The sequence below is a fragment of the Saccoglossus kowalevskii genome, chromosome 22 (assembly GCF_978046115.1).
Source record: "Saccoglossus kowalevskii chromosome 22, keSacKowa6.1, whole genome shotgun sequence".
Lineage (NCBI taxonomy): Eukaryota > Metazoa > Hemichordata > Enteropneusta > Harrimaniidae > Saccoglossus > Saccoglossus kowalevskii.
This window is the reverse complement of record NC_140662.1, coordinates 16,478,264-16,502,848: the sequence shown is the minus strand read 5'-3', so window position 1 is coordinate 16,502,848 and position 24,585 is coordinate 16,478,264. Positions and strand designations below refer to the sequence as shown.

General features: G+C 36.9%; 2 protein-coding genes across 2 annotated transcripts; both read right to left on the bottom strand.

Annotated features, from left to right (window-relative positions):
* Positions 1-525: 525 nt before the first annotated feature.
* On the bottom strand, positions 526-13,509 carry LOC146729059 (uncharacterized). The gene is made up of 11 exons (XM_085495781.1): positions 13,460-13,509; positions 12,660-12,692; positions 12,425-12,487; positions 12,269-12,313; positions 11,991-12,053; positions 11,835-11,879; positions 11,683-11,745; positions 11,541-11,585; positions 11,100-11,339; positions 10,911-11,004; positions 526-880 (listed from the first exon to the last, which is right to left on the bottom strand). The coding sequence occupies exons 1-11, from the start codon at positions 13,507-13,509 to the stop codon at positions 857-859; spliced, it is 765 nt and encodes a 254-aa protein (XP_085351907.1). The 3' UTR covers positions 526-856.
* Positions 13,510-19,380: 5,871 nt separating this feature from the next.
* LOC100375140 (dehydrogenase/reductase SDR family member 11-like) lies at positions 19,381-24,240 on the bottom strand. Its single transcript, XM_002737646.3, has 7 exons — positions 24,109-24,240; positions 22,620-22,829; positions 22,438-22,532; positions 21,835-21,967; positions 21,525-21,611; positions 19,968-20,033; positions 19,381-19,583 (listed from the first exon to the last, which is right to left on the bottom strand). The coding sequence occupies exons 1-7, from the start codon at positions 24,238-24,240 to the stop codon at positions 19,542-19,544; spliced, it is 765 nt and encodes a 254-aa protein (XP_002737692.1). The 3' UTR covers positions 19,381-19,541.
* Between the last annotated feature and the right edge of the window lie 345 nt (positions 24,241-24,585).

Sequence of the window (24,585 nt, the reverse complement as noted above, 5' to 3'; positions counted from 1 at the left end):
ATTATGACCTATAGTGTCGCCGGATGACGTCACAATGGGAATATGTGAATAAATTATGAGGGCGCTGTTTATGACGTCATATTTGGATGGGGTGGTGACGTCATATTGGGGTGAAGACGTCATAAAATGTGATGTCATCTTATGAGGGCACTGTTCATGACGTCATGTCATCCTATCCCAATATGACGTCATCGTAATGACGTCATTCCATGAACAGCGCCCTCATGGACGTCACAATGGGAATATGTCACAATGGGATTGTGTGAATTAGCATAATTGATGACTAAACGAACTGTAGAGGGCGCTCACAACCAAATTACGTCACGAAGGAATTTTCTGAACGAACTGTAGAGGGCACACACACACACACACACACACACACATACACACACACACACTAATAAATACACGTCATTTTGAAAACTAACAGAGTTTATTACATAAAAGAAGAATATTAATATTAAAAAACATGACATTTTTAAAATGGTTGAAATACATAGGGTATACATTTTGACAAAAAAACTAGTAAGATCAGTTACATGAAATATATTTTTTGTTTTTTTGTGTTTTGTTGTTTTTTGAAGTAATTAATCATAAATTGAAATGGTATACATTCTCAAACGCTGTTAAGTATTCACACTGAGTAATATAAGAATGATATTATTAGGAGTAATATAAGAATGATATTCTTAGGAGTAATAATATGATTTAAAAACGACATTTTTTAAAAAAGGTTGAAAATACATAGATACATACATACATTGAAATACATACATTTTCAAATGCGGTTAAGTATTCGATTATAATAAAAAACGAGAAAAACGAGTAACATCGAAGAGTCAATACACACTTTTTTCTAATCAGAATCAGAATCGCTCATCTGTGATGAAAAGAAAAAAAGAGAAATAATATGAAATCGATAGTTACATAAAGAGGGTACAAGTTATATATACATGTGGAATTTCAAAAGTATAAGTCATCTAGTAAAACTGTGTGGGAAAAAATATTTGTCATAAATAGGGAGGTTGAGTCCGGTTACGTTTTCGATATATCTGTTCACATAAATGTCATTCAAATGTCTATCATGCGTAAAAGAGTCGGCTACGGACTTCATAGGTTCCCCTTGACATCTGCGCAGCAAGTAATACAGGACGTATTGACCACACACTGTAGAGAACGGAGCTTGTAGTATTTGATGATTGTAGATCCATGTACAAACGTTTTTATCGAGAAATCTCTTAAATTCCACGTAATAAGGTTGACATCCGTACGAGTCAAAATATTCTCCGCGGTAGGGATCCTTTAGATAAAAAGCCACCCAATGTGTCCCACCTCCGCTACTGTCATCGGTGTTTGATACGAACGCTGCAGGATACTCCAACACTTTTGCCTTAGGCAGTTGATCTCTAGCATAAACGCCGAAGAACACATTTCTAGTGTATGGATTAGTCGACAGAATACGATTCAGTTGATTCGTGTCCATCGCAGCTAGAAATCGATCAATACGTTTCTGTCTCTGTCAATCTCGATAATGTTGTCGTATTCAGCATAAATCAAAACAGACACAGTCTCAGTCAATGCTTGTCTGAACTGAATCTCAAGTCCAATCTTTCCTTCTTGTATCAAATTGAGGTGATAATCACTGGCCGATTCGTCGGGAGTGAGGTCAAATGCGAAGATTGTGTACCCTTCGGGATATTCGTCTCGAGTGATGCCGTTGCCTTGGTCTTGACCCATTTTATTTGTACCGGTAAATAGACTGTAATAAGCCATGATGCAACTTCTACCACCACCTGCTGTGAAGTCCGTCTTCAATGGCTTTGCCGGAACTTGCTCACCTCTAACATTAAGAACCAGTGATGTGATACCGTAATTCTGGAAGTTGAATGGATTTGTTTCGTAGGATCCGTTGAAAGACGTATTAGAAACCAGACACAGGATGATCCTTTTGGGCAGCTGACCGAGGAAGATCAAATCTTTGTTTAATGACATTGTACCAGCCGGGATGGAAGCGATTTTCATAACGCATCGATCGATGGGGTATTTTGCAGTACCCTGTTTCAACGCTTCAACGTGTCCCAGTTGTACGCTGGGGCTCAACTTGACTTTTCTCACTAGGAGGGTAGCATCGGTGATGACTACTTTGAATGCTGGATTTTCGGTTGAACTGATCAAGCAGAACTGATTTTTACTTCGATGTAATTTCAGTCTAACTTCCACCCCATTGAGTAAATACTTTGGTTGAAAAAATATGTCTCCGTGTATTCGTCCGATCATGTCGACCGTCTTACTGAGCGATGTATATGCGTATCGACGTTTGAGTCCCATGTTAGCATCACCATCATCAGCTCTCGGGTTTGCGACATTCATTTTTCCAGCAGTGTCCTTCTCAAATATTGCAGCACCAATCTGCGTTGATTTGGCGTCCCCTCCATAATTCAATAGCGTTTCGATCATGGCTCTGTAAGAATAAGTAGGAGATGCGTCCGAAATCTGCTTTCCATTCAGGTACACATCGATTTGATTGAAGAGGGAATGCAACCACAAGTTTGCAGGCCCTACAGTGGCGTCCGCAGCCAAATTACTTCCATTGGCATTCGTGATTTTAGCCTTGATGTGCAAAAGCGTAGAACCAATATCGATGTAGTCACTTCCGGCCGAAGGTATTACGAATTCGATTGGACCATCGGCTATATTCGTGAGTGGGTTTACCTCTTCATAACTTCCTTTTTCAATACTTGTCTGTGTCGGAGGAATAGTAAAGAGATCGAGTTCCGTCTTTGCACATTCGCAGGAGTGTTCGTGTACAAAAGCCATGATGTTCAGTCGAATATATCCTGAGATCTTCTCCTCTTCTTAGCCTTGGAAGAAATGACACGTCTCGTTGTTGTCTTCTTCCTTTTGATGCTGCGTCCTCGTCCTGTTTGAGAGGGTCTTCCAAATAAATTGCTCAATACCGAAGAAGTAATTTGACGACCTGCAGTCTTTGCTCTACTCGAAGCCGCTTTTTTAAAGTTTTTCCCTTGTACAACGTCACCTAGAATACCCAAACCGGCATCGAGCGCTGGTTTTGCCACTGCTTTCAGACCCTGTGTTAACAGAGGTGCGGCCGATCTCGCCAATCCAGAAAACATACTTCCGATTCCATATCCACGTTGCAGTCTTGCGCCAGAAAATACAGATCCCCGTCCAATCTGATTCATGTAGTAATTTCTATAAACCCCCACGTGGGGGGTGTAAGGTCGATGTCTGTTCATTTCCTTTTCTTCACACTAGCGAAGGACGAGCTTTGCGAAAACTCAGCGTCACGATCACACGCCCACGTTGAAATGGCACCTTCTCCCCTGTATCAGACCTTATATCAATCTCCACAGTCTCGAATGTTGACGTTCGAATTGGGAGAAAGTATGGTTTGTTGTAAGTGTGATTGACGCTATCACCGTGGGTTCCTTCAATGTTGACTATTCTCAAGAGAGGTACGGAAACATCACCGACCATTTGGTGTTCGACTATATTGCAATACACGTAGAGAGAATACAAACTTCTAACATCAGCAAGGTAGGGACTAGTGCGTCTTTCGTTTGTAATTGTTGTATTTGTGGGAAATCCTAACAGTTCGGCCAATCCCCCCATCAAGATTACACGAGCTCCTTCTTCGACCGCAATGGTCACTCTCCTAGACCTTGAATTATATGTCATCAGTATTTCATCTGGCAGACCTTTTTCTCGAATCGCGTCTAAAATCATTTCGATCGAGTTGTAGTAGCCCGGATTCAATTTCACTTCTCCGTGATCTCTCAGACTGGGTGAGGCATCGTAAAAGATCCTATTTTCACCATGTACAACATTGTACCATGAATTTGGGTAGTGGATGTCGGCCAACGCTACTTCCCAATTGCCATCTAACGAAACCGTTCTCGGTAGTTTGACAGTGTATTTTGTCAACGTGTTGTTCGGGAACACATCAAGCGAGGTATTACTAGAAAGCGTCAAAAAGAAATCCTGCCCCGACATGATGATCTTTGAAATGAATCAGGTCATCGTGTGAAAAGGTATTTATAAATGTTCCAAGTCTCTGATCCAAGAATTAAACGAATCGTCATACCCACGCCACTTAACGAAATATTCCACACGGCCTTTACGTTTTCTCTTGCGCAGTACTTTCTCCACAATGTACAATGCATCATCGTCCTTTACTATTTTCTGAAGTTCTTCTTCGTAGAAAGTACCTTCCAACATTTCACCGTTGTAATCTGAAATTTTGTAAACAGGTGGTTGCGTATTGAGGCGTCCAACAATCGTGAATACCTCTTCGGTCCAATTGGGCAAGTATCCTTTCTTGAAAACGTGTTTGGTTTTACTGATTCTGACTCTGTCACCGAGTTTATAAATCTTCTTCCACCCCTTTTTCTCTGTGCTTAAATCACCATACAATACGTCTCTGACCTTTTTCTGGTTTGCATAGGTAACAAGTGAGGGTTTGGTATTTATACTTCTGTGATGAGTATTGTTGTAAGAACGTACCATGTCGTCTAATACAGGCAGATAAGTCAACGTGTTGTTCTTCGTGAAATATCTGAAAATTTTTCCCTTGATGGTTCTGTTATATCTCTCCACAACGCTGGCTTTAGTCTCATTGCCTGTAGTGAAGAACTTAATGTCTTCGCTCTTGAGGTAGTTCTGAAAAAGTCTGTTGGTGAATTCAGTTCCTCTGTCCGTGTGCAAAACGTCGGGGCGACGCCCCTTCTTAAGTATTTTCCGAAATGCCTCGACCAAACTCCCCCCTCTCTTGTCTTTCAGAGGTACGACGAAAGCATATTTCGAAAAAACGTCGATACACGTCAATAAGAACTTGTATCCTCTGTTGTATCTGGATATCGAGGAGAGATCGCATAGATCGGCCTCCCACTGCTCGTCCACTTGGAAAACCACTACCCTCCTTCTTTTAAAGGACCGTCTGGAGGGTTTGTGCAGAGTGTATGTATCCTGTTTACTCAACCACTTCTTCACGTCCGACTTGGTTATCTTTTTTCCTCTTTTTGTTTTTTTTACGGCAGCGTAAAGGGAATTCAAACCCCCGTAACTTCCAGGACTTTGGACATCGTAAAACAGTTCGTCTAGGACGGTGTCCATCTTCTTCGTCATTGTTTACGGGTGTGGTTATTTCACACGCGCAGAGGCAGTGGATACGTTCGATAAACGAAAGCAAAGCAGGACAGCGTGGATCCATCATGACCGACTGAACCAAAGTGAGATCTAGCGGTTGCGAAGAGGTTCTATTTAATACGTCACCCACGTGTGTCGAGGATGAATGGGAGTGGAAACCACATGGGGTCCACGTCTCTTCGGAACTCTCCCCTTGAGTGTGTTGGTATGCATGTAAGACCACCGATCAGTATTGCCAACTAGGTCTTGAGGTACATTTGACATTTTCATAACTTCGGCAAATTCTCTCCAACCTGTGGGGGTGAAATTCTTCCTTTTACGCAAGAAATCATTGACTAAATCGATGATGTGCGTGCCTGGCACGGATTGTCCATCAATGATTAATTCACCATTTTCACCCCAGTCGACCCGTTGGTTCTGTTTAACTTTCTGTAGTAGAAGCTTCGCTTTTCTCTGCATGCTCTTGGGAACACTTTGTAAGACTTCGGATGTAATTTGATCTGGTACACCGTCTTTGTCGGGTTGATATTCCCGTTCGGCTACAGGGACAGCACTGGGTAATTGCTGCGTAACGGAGATTGGAATCGGTTCGTTTTTCTTCTCCCGCAACAACAAGTACTTGCGCAGAACTTGTTGGTACAGTTTGACTTTTTCATCTTCAGGCAATTCTTCCATTTGCGTTATGTCATTCATGTCTCTATCCAGCGAAGTCAATGATTTCACCACAGGTCTCGTCATTTGAGCATTCTGGCTTTGAATGGTAGATAATAGCTCAGCAGGGACTAAAGCCATCTTCTTCACGGATTCCATCTATTTAAGACCGAGTAAAGGTGGGAGTATGCTCGAAATTAAGGGAGCGATTAAGGCGGTTAGGAAACCCCCTTTCTGAACCAGAATTTTTTTCTTTTTCTTGACTGAAGTTTTCTTATTGGACAGTACTCGGAGATGTTTCACGTACAACGCCAATTTTCGTTTCTGACTAGGTGATAGCTGGACGTTCCCTTTCAACACATTGAGCGAGCATTCGCACAGACACTGTATCAAGTCACTAGAGGCTCCATCAATTATCCCCTTTTGTTGTTTCGAGTTGGCCTTGTGCAATACAGAGAGAAAATCAGCGTTCTTTCGCATGCGGGATGACATGGTGAAATGACTGACGATGAAAGACTGTCTTTTTTTTTTATACCTTTCTCACGTACACTATCGGTACCTGAGATGAAAGTATGTTCGTTCGAATGCGTATTTCGTCAGGGGTGTCTGGCATCAGATCCACGAGGAGGTAACCGTGAGGTTCTTGGGTGGCATCGGTGAATGCCTCCTGAAGAAACTTAATGTTTCCGGGGTACATTTGCCTAGCCAGAACGTTGACTTGTGATGCGTCCCTTGGATTTTTAAACAGGAAAATGTAGTGCGTGTTGAGACTGATGGTTCTCGATTGTCTGCCCTGATGAAAGAGATTTTGCAAAATCAGTATCACGGATAAATTTCGATGGTGAGATCCCTTCGTGAAGAACTGGGCGATTTGTTTATCGTTACCCGTTTCTGTCATCAGATCATCTATCACCAACAAGTTTCTTTTAGACGGCTCAATTATTCTACCAATATCTGGAGGTATCCCTTCGATAAAGCGAATTTGAGGCACTGTCTTCATCATTTCCAAATAGGCTGGCTGAAACTCGCCGTAGCACCAATAGATAACGTCTGGTGGTGGAGATATGACGCTGTCACATTGTTCTAATATCTGTTTGACTAAAAACGTCTTTCCAGACTGTGTAGGACCGCACACAAGAGAGGTAAATGGGTGTTTCAATCTTGCATCCATGACGATATAATAGAACCTCGCTCGTTATCGCGTCTCTTTTTACGTTCTTCAATGTACTTTTTCAACATCCAGTTCAAAACAAAATAAGGTAGTGTGCATAAGCCAGAATAGATGAGTGATAGAACCATGTCCGATTTGGTAGAATCCATGTCAATGTGATTGTTCAAAGTTCAAATGGATGAATGGAGTAAACGATGATCTCGCTTTTATTTATATATTTTTTGTTTTGTTTTTAGAAACCATATGGGAGGGTACAGTAATCGTCTTGTATCACCCGTTTGTCATACACTAAACTGTATGTTTTAACTTCTTCTCTATTGAATATTCTATCTCCCTTGCGCGTTATTTTTCGGGGGTCTTTGACATGTAGAGGGCCGCTTGTTCTCCGAACGAGTCGATTCATGGAGTCAAAATTAATTTCCAGTTGATTTCTGTAATTGAGGGTGAACCCTCTCACTTTACACACTGTTTGGTTCCCACTTTTGTCCGGTTTGTGTAATCGGTATGCGTAATTCTTCGGTCCTCCCGATACGAAATGTGTGATGTAATTATCCACTGGAGTTATTTCTCTCGTCAAATCTCCGAGATAATCACCTGTTGGTGGATCCCATTCTCCAGCTCGGTGGATGTAAATGATAGAATCTGTGTCAAAGTACAAGACTCTACTACCTAATTTCTCCAGAACACTGTAGAGTTTAAGTCGAGCATAGCTTGTCGTCATGGCAGCCAGTACAACGTTCGTATTGGGTGCTTCGGTAATGTAGTCTTCTTTATCGCAGTGCTGGACAAGAACCATTTCGTCAGAGACAAAAGAAAGATCTGTGACATTCTTTGTACTATCCATCAACATTTCCAACAGTTTGGCGGACGTTTCTACATATGTGCTCTGTCCAAAGTTTGATCTCTGTCCCAGCTTTCCCCAGAATGAGTTGAGGTTTAGCTTGGCAAGAGCTCTGAGGCCTGGATTTGGGGTTATCTTGCTTCTATCCAAGACGATACCTTCTCTTTCGTGGTATCTTTGGATGTACATGGTTCGGTCTTCAACGGTGTGACACCACTCGGGATAACCAGAAGACTCTTGTTTAATTTTCAGAAACATGTTGATGTACTCTGTGAACAACCCTCCTTCTCCAGTCTCGGGGTTGTAGGTTGCCGACTCATCGTAATGCCAAACTTCATATACCTTGGTGATGTGATACCCTACTTCTTCAGCCTTTTTCAATTCCGGAGTGCACCAAACACCCGTCAGTTGACGTTCATTGACACTGTGGTGACATTTGTCTTGATTCATGGTTTCCGCGCATTTGGAACAGAGTGGGAACATCAGTTTGTTGTTCACCCTGAAAGGTAGAACTGGTATATACAATTTCCTCGGAGGTAAAACATCGCACTTGATAATACCGAAATAGTCCGTGGGTTTGACGATAAAGTCTTTAGTTACGACTGTTGGGTGGCCAACTGGATATCGCGAGGTCTTATTGATGTATGGGTAGAGGCTGCAAAAGTCAACATATTCTATCTTTTCGCCTTCCTTGATCTCGTAATACAGACGCAGAGCATTAGTACGACCGCCGAGAAAAGCCTCTCTGCCTCTGATAGGATTTGAGATATCTAAGTTTCCGACAAACCTCTCGACTTTGTGATTGTTCTTCATCAGGTTTTTGAAATCACATTCCCACATGGTGACTAGCGAGTATCCTTTCGATTTCAACCACTCTTCCCTCGCCAGTAGCCTTTCATAGAGGGATGTCATACTGAGTTCATTCTTGCGATTTGTTTCATTTCTTCTGGGAAAACACTTTGGGCACCCATGGAAGTAACAACCGTAGTACTCATACAAGGTTTCGGTAGAAGCATCATATCCGTCTATGTGATAAGGTCCGATTTTCATCTCTCTTCTGGAATTACGAACATGTTGAATACGCGTATTATTGACGTGTGCCTCGTATTCCATCCACCTTATAGCATCTGCGGATTGATTCTGGGCGCTGAGATAACCTTTCTCAGGCACAACACCGATTGTATCAGGAGTCAGGAAATTCTTTCAAAATATGACGTTGCACACGGAGGCGATCGTGATGCAACAGCTGAAAGGGTCAACTTCGGTGAGATCCATCATCATTGATCTAAATGCCAAACAACACTCTTCGAGTATGCGTACGTCACTCCGACAGTACTTGAGCAGTTCTTTACGTAAATCATAAACAGAGTTCTTTTCTACTTCTCCATTGTACCATGTGTAGAATTTCTTTCTAACCTCCTCCTTCATACCATCTGGGTCAAAATAACGATCCTCGGGTATCGGTCCTCTGTAACTGTCTCCAGCGGTTCTCGGAAACAGGTGGGGAAAAAAGCCTTTGTGTAACTCGTCTATGCCAAAGGTATTAGGAAGTTTAGATAGAGCCATGGGCAGGAAATTCAAGCTATCAATGAATTTGATATCTGCACGACGGATGTATAGTTGCATGACTTTTGAACCATTCATGATGACTTCGGGTAGTATATTGTGATCATGACAGTATTTCAGAATCATAATTCCATCATATCCCTTTGAATTATGTGCGATGAAAATCATTCCATTATGCTCTTTTTCTAATGCCCACTCGCAGAAATCTTCCAAGGTACGTGAACCATTGAACACTTTCTCCGTATTCGGTGGAATTCTCGCTACGCACAGATCTGGAATATGAGTGCAATGTTCGTCGGTCGTGCATTCAAAATCGTAAAAGACGTAGTTACCATGGCTGTCTGAGTCATCCTCCTCCTCAAATTCTTCCATCGATTCGTCAGATTCTTGGTTCTTTTTTCTATCGGTGAGTGGTTGAATGTAACACAGGTGGTCGTACGTCTGAAAAGACTTGCAGGTTTTGCAGTAAACTTCGTTACATTTGTGAGACCCATCACGATATTTGAGGAGTTTGTGACATTTTTCGCAACGTTGAACTGACTGGCAGAGAGTTTTTACCCCATTAACCGACTTTTGATGCCGTTCGAAACATTCTTCGTTCTTGAAAAATCTGTGACAATTTCCGCATTTTTGCCATCGTGTAACCACACAGTCCCTTTGATTTCCACAACTCAAACACCCCGTCGGACACATGTGATCATAACGGTGAGAATAAGACTTGTCACACCTAGTGCAATAGTACTTCTTTCCTAGAAAACCTGTCATTTTTGTGATGACGTTGTAGTGTTTATCTTTTAGAAACAAATATATGTCTTTTGAACCTTCTGCGGCATCGCCCACAAAGATGATGGAGTCAAAATGATCGTGCGACAATACGTGTATTCTGAAATTCGGTAACACGTTCTGGAATTTTTTAATCTCTTCGATACCACATGGTCCCTGTTCGACTCTGGCTTTCCGTAAAAGTTCTCTAGCTTGAACGGATTGCATAGAGTAGTTTGCCGTTTTTTTCCTCTTCATGGTACTCCACATCGATGGTGGATTTTCGTCTTTTGTTGCGTGTGCCATGGCGACCACGATCGCTCTAGCGCAACACATCTGGTCATCGGAAACGATTTCAATGACAGATTTGGAATTTTTCAACCTGTCTGCGATCTTCGTATCAAACTGTCGCTTCCTCCCACGTGTTTTGCCGGCACCAAGGGGCATTTCAACAGATACCGTCCTGATGGTGATGTTTTCCTCGAGGGATATATCTTGGTAAGATTGTAGAATCCTCTCCACTTTGGACATCACCTTGTCGACATTCATGTCCTCCACCGGTATAAATGGTAGCCAAATTTCGTTGTTCAAGTTGGGTACGTTTATGGAAATGCGAATTTGGTCACGTCCGTCAAGGTCAGAGGTGATCAGTTCGAGCAGTTGATGAAAGGTAGCGTGTAATACGTTATGAACTTCATCGAACGTATTAGCATTTGGATGCGAAACTTTTACAACCCAATCTGTTCCACTCACCTTAAACTTTTTGACAAAACGTTTTCTCTTACTGACAAGATTGAAATTAATCTTGTCGGTGATATTCTCGTCACTATCATCCGTGTCAGTATCACTGTAATAAAATTCAAAAATAAATAAATAAATAAATAAATAAATAAATAAATAAATAAATAAATAAATAAATAAATAAATAAATAAATAACATACCTTACATGGTTTTTACCACCTCCACGTTGATAACTCGAGGTAGATGGTCTGTTAACAGATCCTATTGGACTCGGTGTGTTCATTTCTCCATATATAGAGTACAGGCTTTTCTTACAGGACTTGGGTGTTGCAAACCCAGTACTTGTAGAGCTTACATGTGAACTGCTACCAGATTTAATTAGAAATTTCAACTTCTGATTGAAATCCGGTGTAGCTATACTACTGGCTGGAGACCATGAACTATTGAAAAATACAACATCGTATTTTGTAAATAAATAAATAAATAAATAAATAAATAAATAAATAAATAAATAAATAAATAAATAAATAAATAAATAAATAAATAAATAAATAAATAAATAAATAAATAAATAAATAAATAAATAAATAAATAAATAAATAAATAAATAAATAAATAAATAAATAAATAAATAAACTTACGAAACACTATCTTTCGTAGGTGATTGCTGAGGTGTTTCGTCTTCACTGAAAAATAAGTTATATTATTTTTATTATTCATATTGTTTACCATATCTTCACATGCATATCGAACGAATTCTATGTATAGTATTCGAATACACACCTGTTTATAATAATACATTCATGCTCTAGGTCTGACGAAGTTTGAGGTTGTGTAAAATTCTCCCTGTAGTGAAAGTTAAAAACATGTTTTATTTTTCCCTCACATAAAATTTTCAAACGCAAATAAATAAATAAATAAATAAATAAACTTACGAAACATTATCTTTCGTAGGTGATTGCTCAACTGTGTCGTCTTCACTAAAAAATAAATGTTATATTATTTGTATTATTCGTATTCATATTCATATTGTTTACTATATCTTCACATGCATATCGAACGAATTCTATGTATAGTGTTCAAATACACACCTGCTTATAATAATACATTCATGTTCTAGGTCTGACGAAGTTTGAGATTGTGTAAAATTCTCCCTGTAGATGAAGTTAAAAACATGTTTTATTTTTCCCTCACATAAAATTTTCAAAATGCTCATAAATAAATAAATAAAATAAAAATAAATAAATAAATAAATAAATAAATAAATAAATAAATAAAATAAATAAATAAATAAATAAATAAATAAATAAATAAATAAATAAATAAATAAATAAATAAATAAATAAATAAATAAATAAATAAAACTTACGAAACATTATCTTTCGTAGGTGATTGCTCAACTGTGTCGTCTTCACTGAAAAAATAAATGTTATATTATTTTATTATTCATATTCATATTCATATTGTTTACTATATCTTCACATGCATATCGAACGAATTCTATGTATAATGTTCAAATACACACCTGCTTATAATAATACATTCATGTTCTAGGTCTGACGAAGTTTGAGATTGTGTAAAATTCTCCCTGTAGATGAAGTTAAAAACATGTTTTATTTTTCCCTCACATAAAATTTTCAAAATGCTCATAAATAAATAAATAAAATAAAAATAAATAAATAAATAAATAAATAAATAAATAAATAAATAAATAAATAAATAAATAAATAAATAAATAAATAAATAAATAAATAAGTTACCCATCATCTGAATTGTCATATTCTACCATATGTCTGAAAAAATGAAAACAGCACCAACTTAAGTCCAGTTCAAAAACATACTCACATATACAAAAAACAAAAAGATATAACCTAGTGAGCATTGGGAATATTGGCATGGATTTGAGTTAGTGTAGCGACCTACATAACAGAAAACAACACCAACTTAAGTCCAGTTCAAAAAAACGTACTCACACATACAAAAAACAAAAAGATATAGCCTAGTGAGCGTTGGAATATAGGCATGGCCTTGGGTTAGTGTAGCGACCTACATAACAGAAAACAGCGCCAACTTAAGTCCAGTTCAAAAAAAAACGTACTCACACATACAAAAAACAAAAGATATAGCCTAGTGAGCGTTGGAATATCGTCGTCGTCTTAAGTTAGTGTAGCGACCTACATAACAAACTAAGGTCATGTCTAGTGAAAAGACACCCTAAGTAATTTAGAAAAATGCAACTCCACACATAATAATTGTTTAAAGCTGAGGGGTACGCTCGGTAATTGAGTTCAAGCAATGACTCGATTCAAAAAAATGATTTTTTTGTGAATGAGAGATATGACATCAATTGAAAACATTGTAGTATTCCTTTTCTGTAAACAAATCTCCATTATTATACATTCTGACTACTTAGACTTACATATTTGAGATGTGTTTTGACATTTCTCACTGTCTATGTGGCAAAATTTTTTCCCAGTGATTTAAACTGATAGTTTTTCAAAACAAAACATTGACTAGTGTTTGAAAACGTGAAAACAAAAATAAAAAATGAATCGATTACCTTTTAAAAGTGGAATCCGCTTGATCCAATTCTAGAGCCCGCTTGGACATCGTGTTGGAAGTTAGGTGTCGTAGAGCGTAAATGTCTTCGTATAACACGGAAGTTTAATCAACTCTTTTGGCATTCATATTTCATCATCATAGTCGGCTGTGATATTTTACGGTGTCTTTGATGTCTGTTTTGGCAGTCGGTTGTGATATTTTACGGTGTCTTTGATGTCTGTTTTGGCTTGATACAATTGTATCAGGACACCAGTTGTACGCATTCATCGTTCAACACAAGAGCAAGTGCTTCCGAGGAATGTGTGGGAAATACAAATTAGGTTACCAGCCCCCCCTTACCAGTAGTGAATGTCTACCTACATTATCACCGAGATTAATGTCTCAAGGAATGTTGTATCTGTGGGAAAATAAAAAAGATGATTCATTCTCAACATCTAAAAATATAATGCATTGTCCAATCAGCGAGCGAACATTAGAATTTGAAACACGTGTAGTCAGTGGATCACGTCATTTCTTCAGATAGTAGCCTTGGTTCAAGATGAATCCGCTAAACACGTATTTAGACGAGTTCGCTGGGTCTTTAGCACAAGACGTTGTGACTTCATCTCCAATCTATGAACAGGGCAACATGACGAGTCGTCCTAAGAAAGACGTTGTGACTTCATCTCCAATCTATGAACAGGGCAACATGACGAGTCGTCCTAAGAAACGCAGGGCTATTAATTTGGCTTCCGACGGCTCATCGCGTTCGACCGTTAATTCGCTAGCTACTACTACATCTGAGTCAATGCGTTCATCAACTGGTGAATGTTCTAAAAAGGTAGCACCTGACGTCAGTGCAATGGGTGCTAAATCCTCCACCATTGCCCCAAGAGGTGAGAATATCTTTACCCGATTGATTTGTTCGAGCAAATCCCTTTACGTAACGATTAACTCATTCCGTGGGAAACGTTATGTACATATTCGGGAATATTACAATGGGTACCCTACGAAGCGTGGGGTAGCATTAACAATGGAACAGTACAACAATTTCATTGAAATTTTACCCCAAATCAACAGTGTTATCAGGTACGTTTTTTTTTTACAAACAAATAACACATTAATCAATGATTTCTGTAAGCTGTCGTGAACACCTCACATCCATTGCTGTTATATCGATACGTTCAGAATGAAAAACACAAGTAGTCAGTCAATTCGTTAGTAACATTGCAATCAGATTTCCCACTATACTGTCATGATTTATATTTTCAGCCTAACGGTGGGCTGCCATGGCATCTACTGATAGGGGTTAAATGACGAGGTCAGTCAGTTTTGACAGTGGTTGCCATGACATCTACTGATAAAGGTTAATGACAAGGTCAGATGGCGAGCTAGTCAAAATTTAATGCTGTCTCGGGTGATTTTAACCATCAAATATACCTATCACAATACGTTTGAAACTGTTGATAGAGATATTTTTTTTCCACAGGAAACAGAAAACTAATGGATAAACTGATTTTAAAAAAAATTGTAGCTGAATTTATCTGTTCACAAGTCAGACACATCGTTCGCTCCAATTGTCTAGGTTGTCAAATAGACCATCCTTCACAAACACGACACGCTTGTTTATCTTATGGATTCTGTGATAAAGACAGCCAGGTTAGCCAAATTCACCAATACATCGTCAAAGCTTTGCGCGATATTGATATCCGTAAAATTGCCACTTGTTACGATGCCTTTCAACGCATTCACCCAGAACTGGTCGGAACATATTCTAGACAGTATAATCGTGTGTTATTCCAACTTTATAAATCGAGCCCTGAATTATGCATACCGTCTTGTAAAATCATGTTATCAACACGCGAAATGGATTCCCAACTCTTTGACATCATACAGCAACATATATAGAATAAAACATGTCATTCATACTTTAGCAGTTATTCTCTATAGTACAGTGAAATGTAGGAAACTTGAGGAGTTTTCTGTTGACCTCTAACCCTATTCCATTTTATTTCAACCTAGTTTTGCAATTATTTTTAAATGTCATGTATAACCATTTTTATTTACTCAGTGTGAATACTTTACTGCGTTTTGAAAATGTATTTCAATTTTCTTTTTTAAAAAAAAAAAAAATGTCAATTTTTAGTGAAATGTAGAAACTTGGGAGTTTTCTGTTGACCCTAACCCTATTCCATTTATTTCAACCTAGTTTTGCTATTATTTTTAAATGTCATGTATAACCATTTTTATTTACTCAGTGTGAATACTTTACTGCGTTTTGAAAATGTATTTCAACTTTCTTTTTTAAAAAAATGTCAATTTTTTAGTGAAATGTAGAAACTTGGGAGTTTTCTGTTGACCCTAACCCTATTCCATTTATTTCAACCTAGTTTTGCAATATTTGTTTAAATGTCATGTATAACCATTTTTTATTTACTCAGTGTGAATACTTTACTGTGTTTGAAAATGTATACTGTATGTATTTCAAACTCATTCTTATATTACTTCTAATAATATCATACTTATATTACTCAGTGTGAATACTTAACAGTGTTTGAAAAATGTATTCTATTTCAATTTACGATTAATTACTTCAAAACAACAAAACAAAAAAAACAAAATATATATTTAATGTAACTGATCTTACTAGTTTTTTGTCATCTAATAATATCATTCTTATATTACCCAGTGTGAATACTTAACAGCATTTGAAAATGTATACCATTTCAATTTATGATTAATTACTTCAAAAACAAAACACAAAACAAATAAACAAAAAATATATGTAATGTAACTGATCTTACTAGTTTTTTGTCAAAAATGTATACCCTATGTATTTCAACTATTTTAAAATGTCATGTTTTTAATGCTAATATTCTTCTTTTGTGTAATAAACGTTAGTTTCTAAAATGACGTGTATTTATTTGTGTGTGAGTGCCCTCTGTCGTTCGTTTTGAAAAATTCATGATGATAACGCCACATTTTACGACGTCATCACCCCCAATATGACGTCACCGTCCCATCCACATATGACGTCATGAACAGCGCCCTCATAAGATGACGTCACATTTTATGACGTCTTCACCCATCCAAATATGACGTCATAAACAGCGCCCTCATAATTTATTCACATATTCCCATTGTGACGTCATCTGGCGACACTATAGGTCATAATTTATTCACATATTCCCATTGTGACGTCATCCTGGCGACACTATAGGTACGACCGTGAGGGCGCTGTTCATGGGATGACGTCATTACGATGACGTCATATTGGGATAGGATGACGCGTCATCCCATCCAAATATGACGTCAAATCACGGGATGACGTCATCATATCCCAATATGACGTCATCGTAATGACGTCATCCCATGAACAGCGCCCTCATGGTCGTACCTATAGTGTCGCCTAAACTACTCACGCAACCTTTCGTGACGCCGCCTCTACCTGACCGTGTTATCATCACATTAAACAGCGCGTTGTCGGCCTGTTAAAGTGGCTATGCGCTTGCAGGTTACTGAGAGTGATCAAAAGAAAACTATATTACATGATTTACTGGACTGCCCTTAAAAGACCAGCTAGGACATTGTTTTGGGTATGCAAACACTTGCATGGGAACCGGCACACCCCATAACATGATTGAAACACGGCTACTTGCTATCCAATTAACTACTTAGCAGGAAACTGGTCAAATTTAGTAATATCTTCTTGTCACTCTCTTTCAGTACTCTGTCCTTCGTGGTTACAGCAATATGTTGAATAGTTGACACCAGCTGTGCTAAGAAATCGTCTATTCTTATGGTATGACTGTGGAGAGTGTGTGTTTTGAAATAAAAAGCCAGATGACTACATTACATTCTGTTAAAACAATGAACTCTCCACTGCATCGGGTATTTATATTATTATCACGAGCCGTCAAACATTTCAAATCGAATAGCATTGCACCAGTGCTTCTCGACTCATAGATGTGTCGACACAGTGTACAACCGTGTACACGATTCAACAACAATACCAGTGCATAAGAAATCCTTATATATCTTTGGCAACCGCATTCTTATTCATTATGAATTAAACATGGTGAGATCTGCATTCGATCTTTTGTCAAAATCCCCAAGTAATTTATGACAATATAGTGAAAATTGAATTGTGTAGCCATAATATAAGAGAAAAAAATGGAATATACTGTTTTGCATGGAGGTTGGGTGTTAATATTAATAATTAAAAACACGGATAAGATAATATTATGAAGTATGTCATCGAAAATATACCTGGCGTCTTGTGCATGTAGATACAAGTTGTTTTATTATATCAAATATAGAATTTTAAAACGATGAGTTAATAACATTGTCATTTTGATTTTATTTAAACAAGATAGGTAGACACAATACAATAGTCCTGGTTTGTTTTTCGTGGTTGAATACATAATGTTTTATGTGTACGTCATTTTAGAAGCTGTGACATGTTTCAATTTTGATTGTTTAGGCCCAATAATATACAATGATAGTTTGTTACAATGATGTGCTGCATTTGTTAAAATCTTATTTATCTTGTCCAGTAACATTGCTCAATGTTTAGTAATTTTATTACGGATTTTTCCACAAATGTCCAAGAGTCCAATTTGAAGATAGCAATTAAATATCTGAACTACCAGTCCAATCTAAGTGTTAGTTGTCTAACATGGTAACCACACACGCAAAATATGTGAATATATAAAGTTGTTTATTATTTAAAAACATGAAATTAATAAATTATCGCTACGTGTATGTATCCAACAAGTGGGTTTTTCACAAGTCACTAAAAAGGACAGATGCATTATCAATTTCACATTCATTGAAGATTTGTTGAGCATCAACAATTTTATAATAAATAAATATATTTCAAAGGTATAGCCAGTTAAACTGACGAACCTACATGTTCCCTTGCCTCTGCTTCATACCTAGACTATAATATATGGTGTGGCTCTTGGGCAAATTGAATGACAAAAGACATAATTATATTATTTTTCCAGCACTATTTCCCCCACACCCTCCCACTTTTTTCTAGATCATATACGTGGTTTTGAAAGACATTGTCTTCTTTTGTCAAAAATATTAATCCATTTTTGTTTGTAGAAAATGACTAATCCTAACATTAAAACCTTGTTTTAAACAATGTGTTTGAGGTTAGAATAAGATTAAACTGTCCAGATGGCACCAATATCACTTGTTGTATCATTTGATGTAAACTTCTAACAAAAAACATTCGATTAGAAATGATAAGTCGTGGGTTCACATGTGAAGCAGGATGCGGTTATCATTTATTTGCTTTGCATTTTATATTCATCTGTGATGACTATGACTTTCTACTATCACCTACAATAATATTATAATAATTACATAATATTTACCCATACACTGCGCCCGACGTACATTAATAGCCCATATGAATGTGGGATTTCGACATGTGACAAATTTAGTTCATGTGTGCTTTACCACCAGCAAATACAATCCAGCCCAGCGTAGTAATAACTAAGCCAATTCACTCTATTATATAATAGCTGTATTCAATATAGACAGGCCTATAATATTAATACGTTGTCTGTCTCAGTTTGTATATAATTTCGTAACTTTGACTAACCTTAACTAAGTATAATCTTCTCTATCTTTGAATTCCACCTATAAAAATGCAATATCGATGAGAATAAAGATTTATCATATACTAAAAATGCTGCTTTCGCAAACACGCAACACTATTCTTCGAATGAAAAATCGAAAACACTAGTACGCATGTGAAAGTACTTATTGTACGTACCCCAAAAACGGAGCATATACGTATTCGACAATGTCATTGTTGCATCTCAGATGTGTGCAAAAGCTTTTTGGGAACCGTGGTAAATCATAATTCACATCATCAACATACAGTATTAAACAAAAAAATACATTTTCTCGTTCATATTGCATTTTAAAGTACGTATACTGTATAACCTTATGTTGCAAACACATGCTATAAAATACATAACATATATAAGTTGTTAAAAGTATCAAAGCTGTGTTTTCTTGAAATCATTCATACATAATATAATTGTTTTCACATGATGTGGGGAATGACGTCAGACAGGTTATTAGGTTTCTTGCTCGATCGGTCTTACTATCAGGTCATGTATCTGAAAACAGAATATTGTTATTAGAACGGGTGTATTTATTCTTATGGTGTAAAACTTTTGTCTCATTTAGATTCAACAGAACTATGTATAATATAATATAATATAATATAATATAATATAATATAATATAATATAATATAATATAATATAATATAATATAATATAATATAATATAATATAATATAATATAATATAATATAATATAATATAATATAATATAATATAATATAATATAATATAATATAATATAATGTATTATTAGGTTCACGTGAATTGAAACAACATTTACAAGTCGATATAGTGCACATCATGATTAAAACACTTTTCATTTTTCACATATGGAAATTGGAGACTTCAACCAAATGTGAATTCAAAAGCGTGTACCTGTACATGGGGAGGTGACTGTAATACATATTTCACCATGTCAGCGATGTCAGAAGATTCCAACAGCTGTTGACAAAAAAAACATAATTTAATATTAACCTGGCTAAACCTGAATACTTAAACTTGTAGGATATGACAAACACCAACTGAAACGCTATCTAAAGAAACCTCGGCACTGATAGCTGTGGGTCCATAGCTATTTTTGTGTCGGTATTATGTGATTGTGATGGTATTTTAGTAATTTCTTGTGTATTTTGTTTCATTAACCATTTAGATATTAAGATTTTTATCGACGGTTTTTATCGGTTTCTCTCATAGACTTGCATAACACAAATGTGTGACACGAAATGGCATCGCAAATATAAGTCGATAAAAGCAGAATATTTTCTCGCAACACACCATCGAAGCTAACACCGATAATATATTTATTGTACTCTCACTTCTTTTTCCCTCCATAAATGCTCTGAACAACACGTAGCTCCGGTGAAAGCCATTTACTTCAGGTCGTACGAGAAGAAGGTATTGCCGAAAACGTGTTGGATACTCCCGTAAAACAACTACTCGTCGTCGTCTACTTCAGAGGCATATTGTCAATTTTCTTCTTTATTTTCTTTTTTGAGAAATGTACAAATAAATATCTCTCCATGCATGTTAATAGCAAAATACTAATAAAAACAGACGACCATTACCTGGCGTTTTACTAATTTTTTCCTCGTTTGACCTCAAGAAAATGGCTGTCACTTGAGTTACGTACGGTTCAGCGAGCTAAATCTCGTGGAAAACAACTTCAAACGGATAATTTTTGTCACGGTTTTCGCGCTAGTTAGTATTTAATAAACATATTTTTTATAGGCGATGGTTTCTGTGCTATATGAAAATGGTGTACGTTTGTCGACTTTTATTTGCGACGTCATTTGGCGTGCGCTATGCAAGTCTATTGGAGGAACCATAGCTCTTCTGTGTTGATTGTTACAAAACAAATTAAATGACACAAAATACATCAGAAATGACTAAAATACCATCACAAAAACTAAAGAGTGACACAAGAAAAATTTGTACCCACAGCTACGGCGCTGAAAGCCCCGATAGCGTCCTCTCAGTCGTATTCTAACTATCAATGAATGTGTTTAACTCAGTTAAACTCAGTTTAATAAAATCTTCTATAAATTACAATGTATGGAGTTTTAATTTGTGAGGCAAATTGTCATGTATTTCGGCCTGTCCATATACACAGTACAATTAGTCATATACTGAGCATGAGTAATTTTCAAAATGACCATTTTGCCTAATTAGTATAATCTAGTGCATAAATAGTCTGTATAAACTGATAATGTTTATGAATGGCATATGTCTAGTATGTTTACTTTTGTCAGATATATATCCGCTTGCTGAGCAATCATACAACTCTCAAACTAAACGGCAATTTACTTTTATCTTATAATTTAGACTTTGATACTGTCAAGGTTTCATTTTAAATAAGTTCATGGACGTATGTAGGATTGGTTAAACTTGCATGCTTTATGTTTAGTTACAGATGTTTTTTATAATGTATATGACCTTATATTCTGATTTCATCTTCTCGGCAATTTCGTCTCCGTACATTCTGTTAGCAAACATGGTGTTTACATTTCCTGGGGATATAGCCTGTTGGTGAAACACAACTTACGTTAGTCACATAATATCAATTAAAACATACTTCGAGTTACTTCCCATAACACAAAATCCAGGTCTCAATAAATTAGAAGCCTTGATGTGGATGCGGAAGATAAACACTATGCATTACAGCTATGTTGAATCCAGTGTATCGTAATATAATCTTTCTAATATACGCATTGAACTATATATAACACATAATTGTGAAACTTACAGTAACTCTAATATGAGACTTCAAACCTCGTAACTCCTGACGTAATCCCTCAGTTAAACCGGTCACCATGTGCTTTGTACCGACATAAAGGTTAAGGTCATAGTCTCCCATTGCAACACGGTGTCCAGAAGTGCTTTAATTAAAAACATTATTGAGAATAAAGTAGACATAAAAATATGTTCAACCTTAATTATACAAGCCCCACTGTCATTGCATAACGAATTATCACGACGGACCATTTGAAGCAAGGGTGTTGAGTATGTCGTGTGGAATAATTCGAATGACAGCAATACAAACACACACATATGTATAGTAAATTATTTTTATTGCTCCCGTCTGTTATATGGTAAATTACTCTACTATGTTATACCAACAATAGAACACATCATATTAAACATACGAGTTAGGAATCTTCAACAAGCATCAGTTAAATTTTGTTGTATGGTTCGACAGAGGTTTCTCAAGGAGAATGGGACATTTTAAAATCCAGACTACTCTCAATGCACTTGCCAAGAGTGCAAATTTATTCATGTGATGTTGTCTACCCGTGATAGTGGTGACAATCTGTGTATTCCAGTTTGTGCATTTTTAAATATCGTTTACCTGTTTATATGTATGATATGTCCGTCATCCACATTGCGTTCTCTCATTTGTTTGAATGCCTCTCTGGTACAAATACACAATGCCATAACATTTACCTAGCCAGAAAATATATCTTTATTAGAACATATGTGTGAAAAATGCGATTCAACATAACACAGTAATCACAGAGATGGAATACTTACGTCGATTATTTCTCTCCATTTCTCTGTCTCACCAGACAGCAATGGGGCTACATGAGACAAACCAGCAGAATTGACACAAACGTCGACACCGCCATGTTTGCTTTTTATTTCCTCAAACATGTCCAGTATTTGTTTCTCGCTCCGAAGGTCACATTTCACAGGATGGAGAACACCTTTGGATGAACTTGATTTCAATTTGTCAGCTAATTCCTGAGAAGAGTGGAAAAAGTAGATATCATTATTTACCAAGTATTAAATTTAAAAGATCCAATATGGTCAAATTTAAAATTTGATATTGTGAGTGGATAATTTTTTTGTTGTTTTACATAATGATAAATAAAAACGACACAATAAATCCTGGAAGTACTTTCATGTCTTTCGTTATAATGTACTGCTTTAATTATAAACTGTTGATATTAAAAAACAGTAGTTGTAGTTATTGACTAGGCACATTATAAACACAAACAAAATACTTTCTTTCATTATAATATTTACGATTGTATTATACTATCAGTAGCATGTAGACAGATGAAATGTTCGTTAAAGAAACAACCACTTGGATCAAATGTCTTATAGTTTTACTTAGGAAAGATGGGAACCTGAATCTATTCTAAATAAGCTTGATGGTGTGGTGGTATTGTTTCACCTTTACAAAATGCGCAAAAAATGTAATTGATAGTGCCATCGTCGTTTTTCATTTGCAGCACCCTTTATTCATTGCATATGTACGACAAGGGAAATCCTTACTGCATAATTTACATATACTTATAAAATAAAACACTCCCCGTTTGATAGAGTAATTTTAAAATTCGAGAAAATAAACAAACAAACCACTGAACGGTTTGTGCCTAATAATACACTCAGAGTGAATTATGAGAAGTATGAGAAATGTGTCAAATTTTAAAACACTAGAATCATTAACGTAGATAAGTACTCGATTATTCGTCAGTGCAGAACAGTAACACACACATAAACCTCGTTTGAAAAGATGGAAACAGCTACAACCAAAAATGTGTTTTTTATCAAAATGTATTGATTTCAGGGGAAATGCGTTTTATTCATACCACTCTACTTGCGTATTTTTATTGACTTGTGGAGTGCTGTACATTAAAATCAACAACTCATGTATGCACAACAACTTTAATGAATATGATTTTCTTTATTGGCAGCGCGTGCGACACACATAATTTAGGATGTTTAGTGTGATTGATTCCGTGTCAACGACGGTTTATGATATGAACGTTGAGGTCATGCTAGTTTAGTGAGCTTAGATACTGTATAAAGGTTACACACTCACCGCATTTTAATACCAAATTATATCATGTTCATAGACATTTTTGTATTGTGGGAAATTTGCATTGGAATTTATGTTATTTGTAAATAAGACCTCGTTTTCAGAAGCACAGCCACACATACACACTCATTTTGACCTTGCCCTATTTAATATGGAGTTTATCGATGTGTGGTAATATTGTACAGTAACTCTTACCTGAATGGATGTAACATTCCTACCGCAACCAATCACACACATACCGTTCTCAGCGAGGACTTTAGCCGTTTCTGCCCCGACACCTGACGACGCACCAGTCACCAGCGCTACACGACCAGCCCAGCGTTCCATATTGCAATCAACAGTGCTTGCCGAGACTCGTACAGCATGTGTGAGTTGACACAGACCTGGTTTGCAGGTTAATGATTAACGAAGATTATATTACAGTAATCCGCACCATCTTTGAACTTTGACCTCGAAATAACGTGGCCATAGATGGCGTTTATTAAACACTTACTCTGGGGCAAATGTTAATATGCTAGCCTCAGAATGGAATTCTCCACATTGCTTGTAAACCTTGTAAATTGAATCTCGTAAACTGAAAACTCATAATTTGGAATTTTCGCTATGTAATATAATAATATACAGTTGTCCTATAGAGTGTGTGACGTCTTCATGGGTACTACTGATTGAATC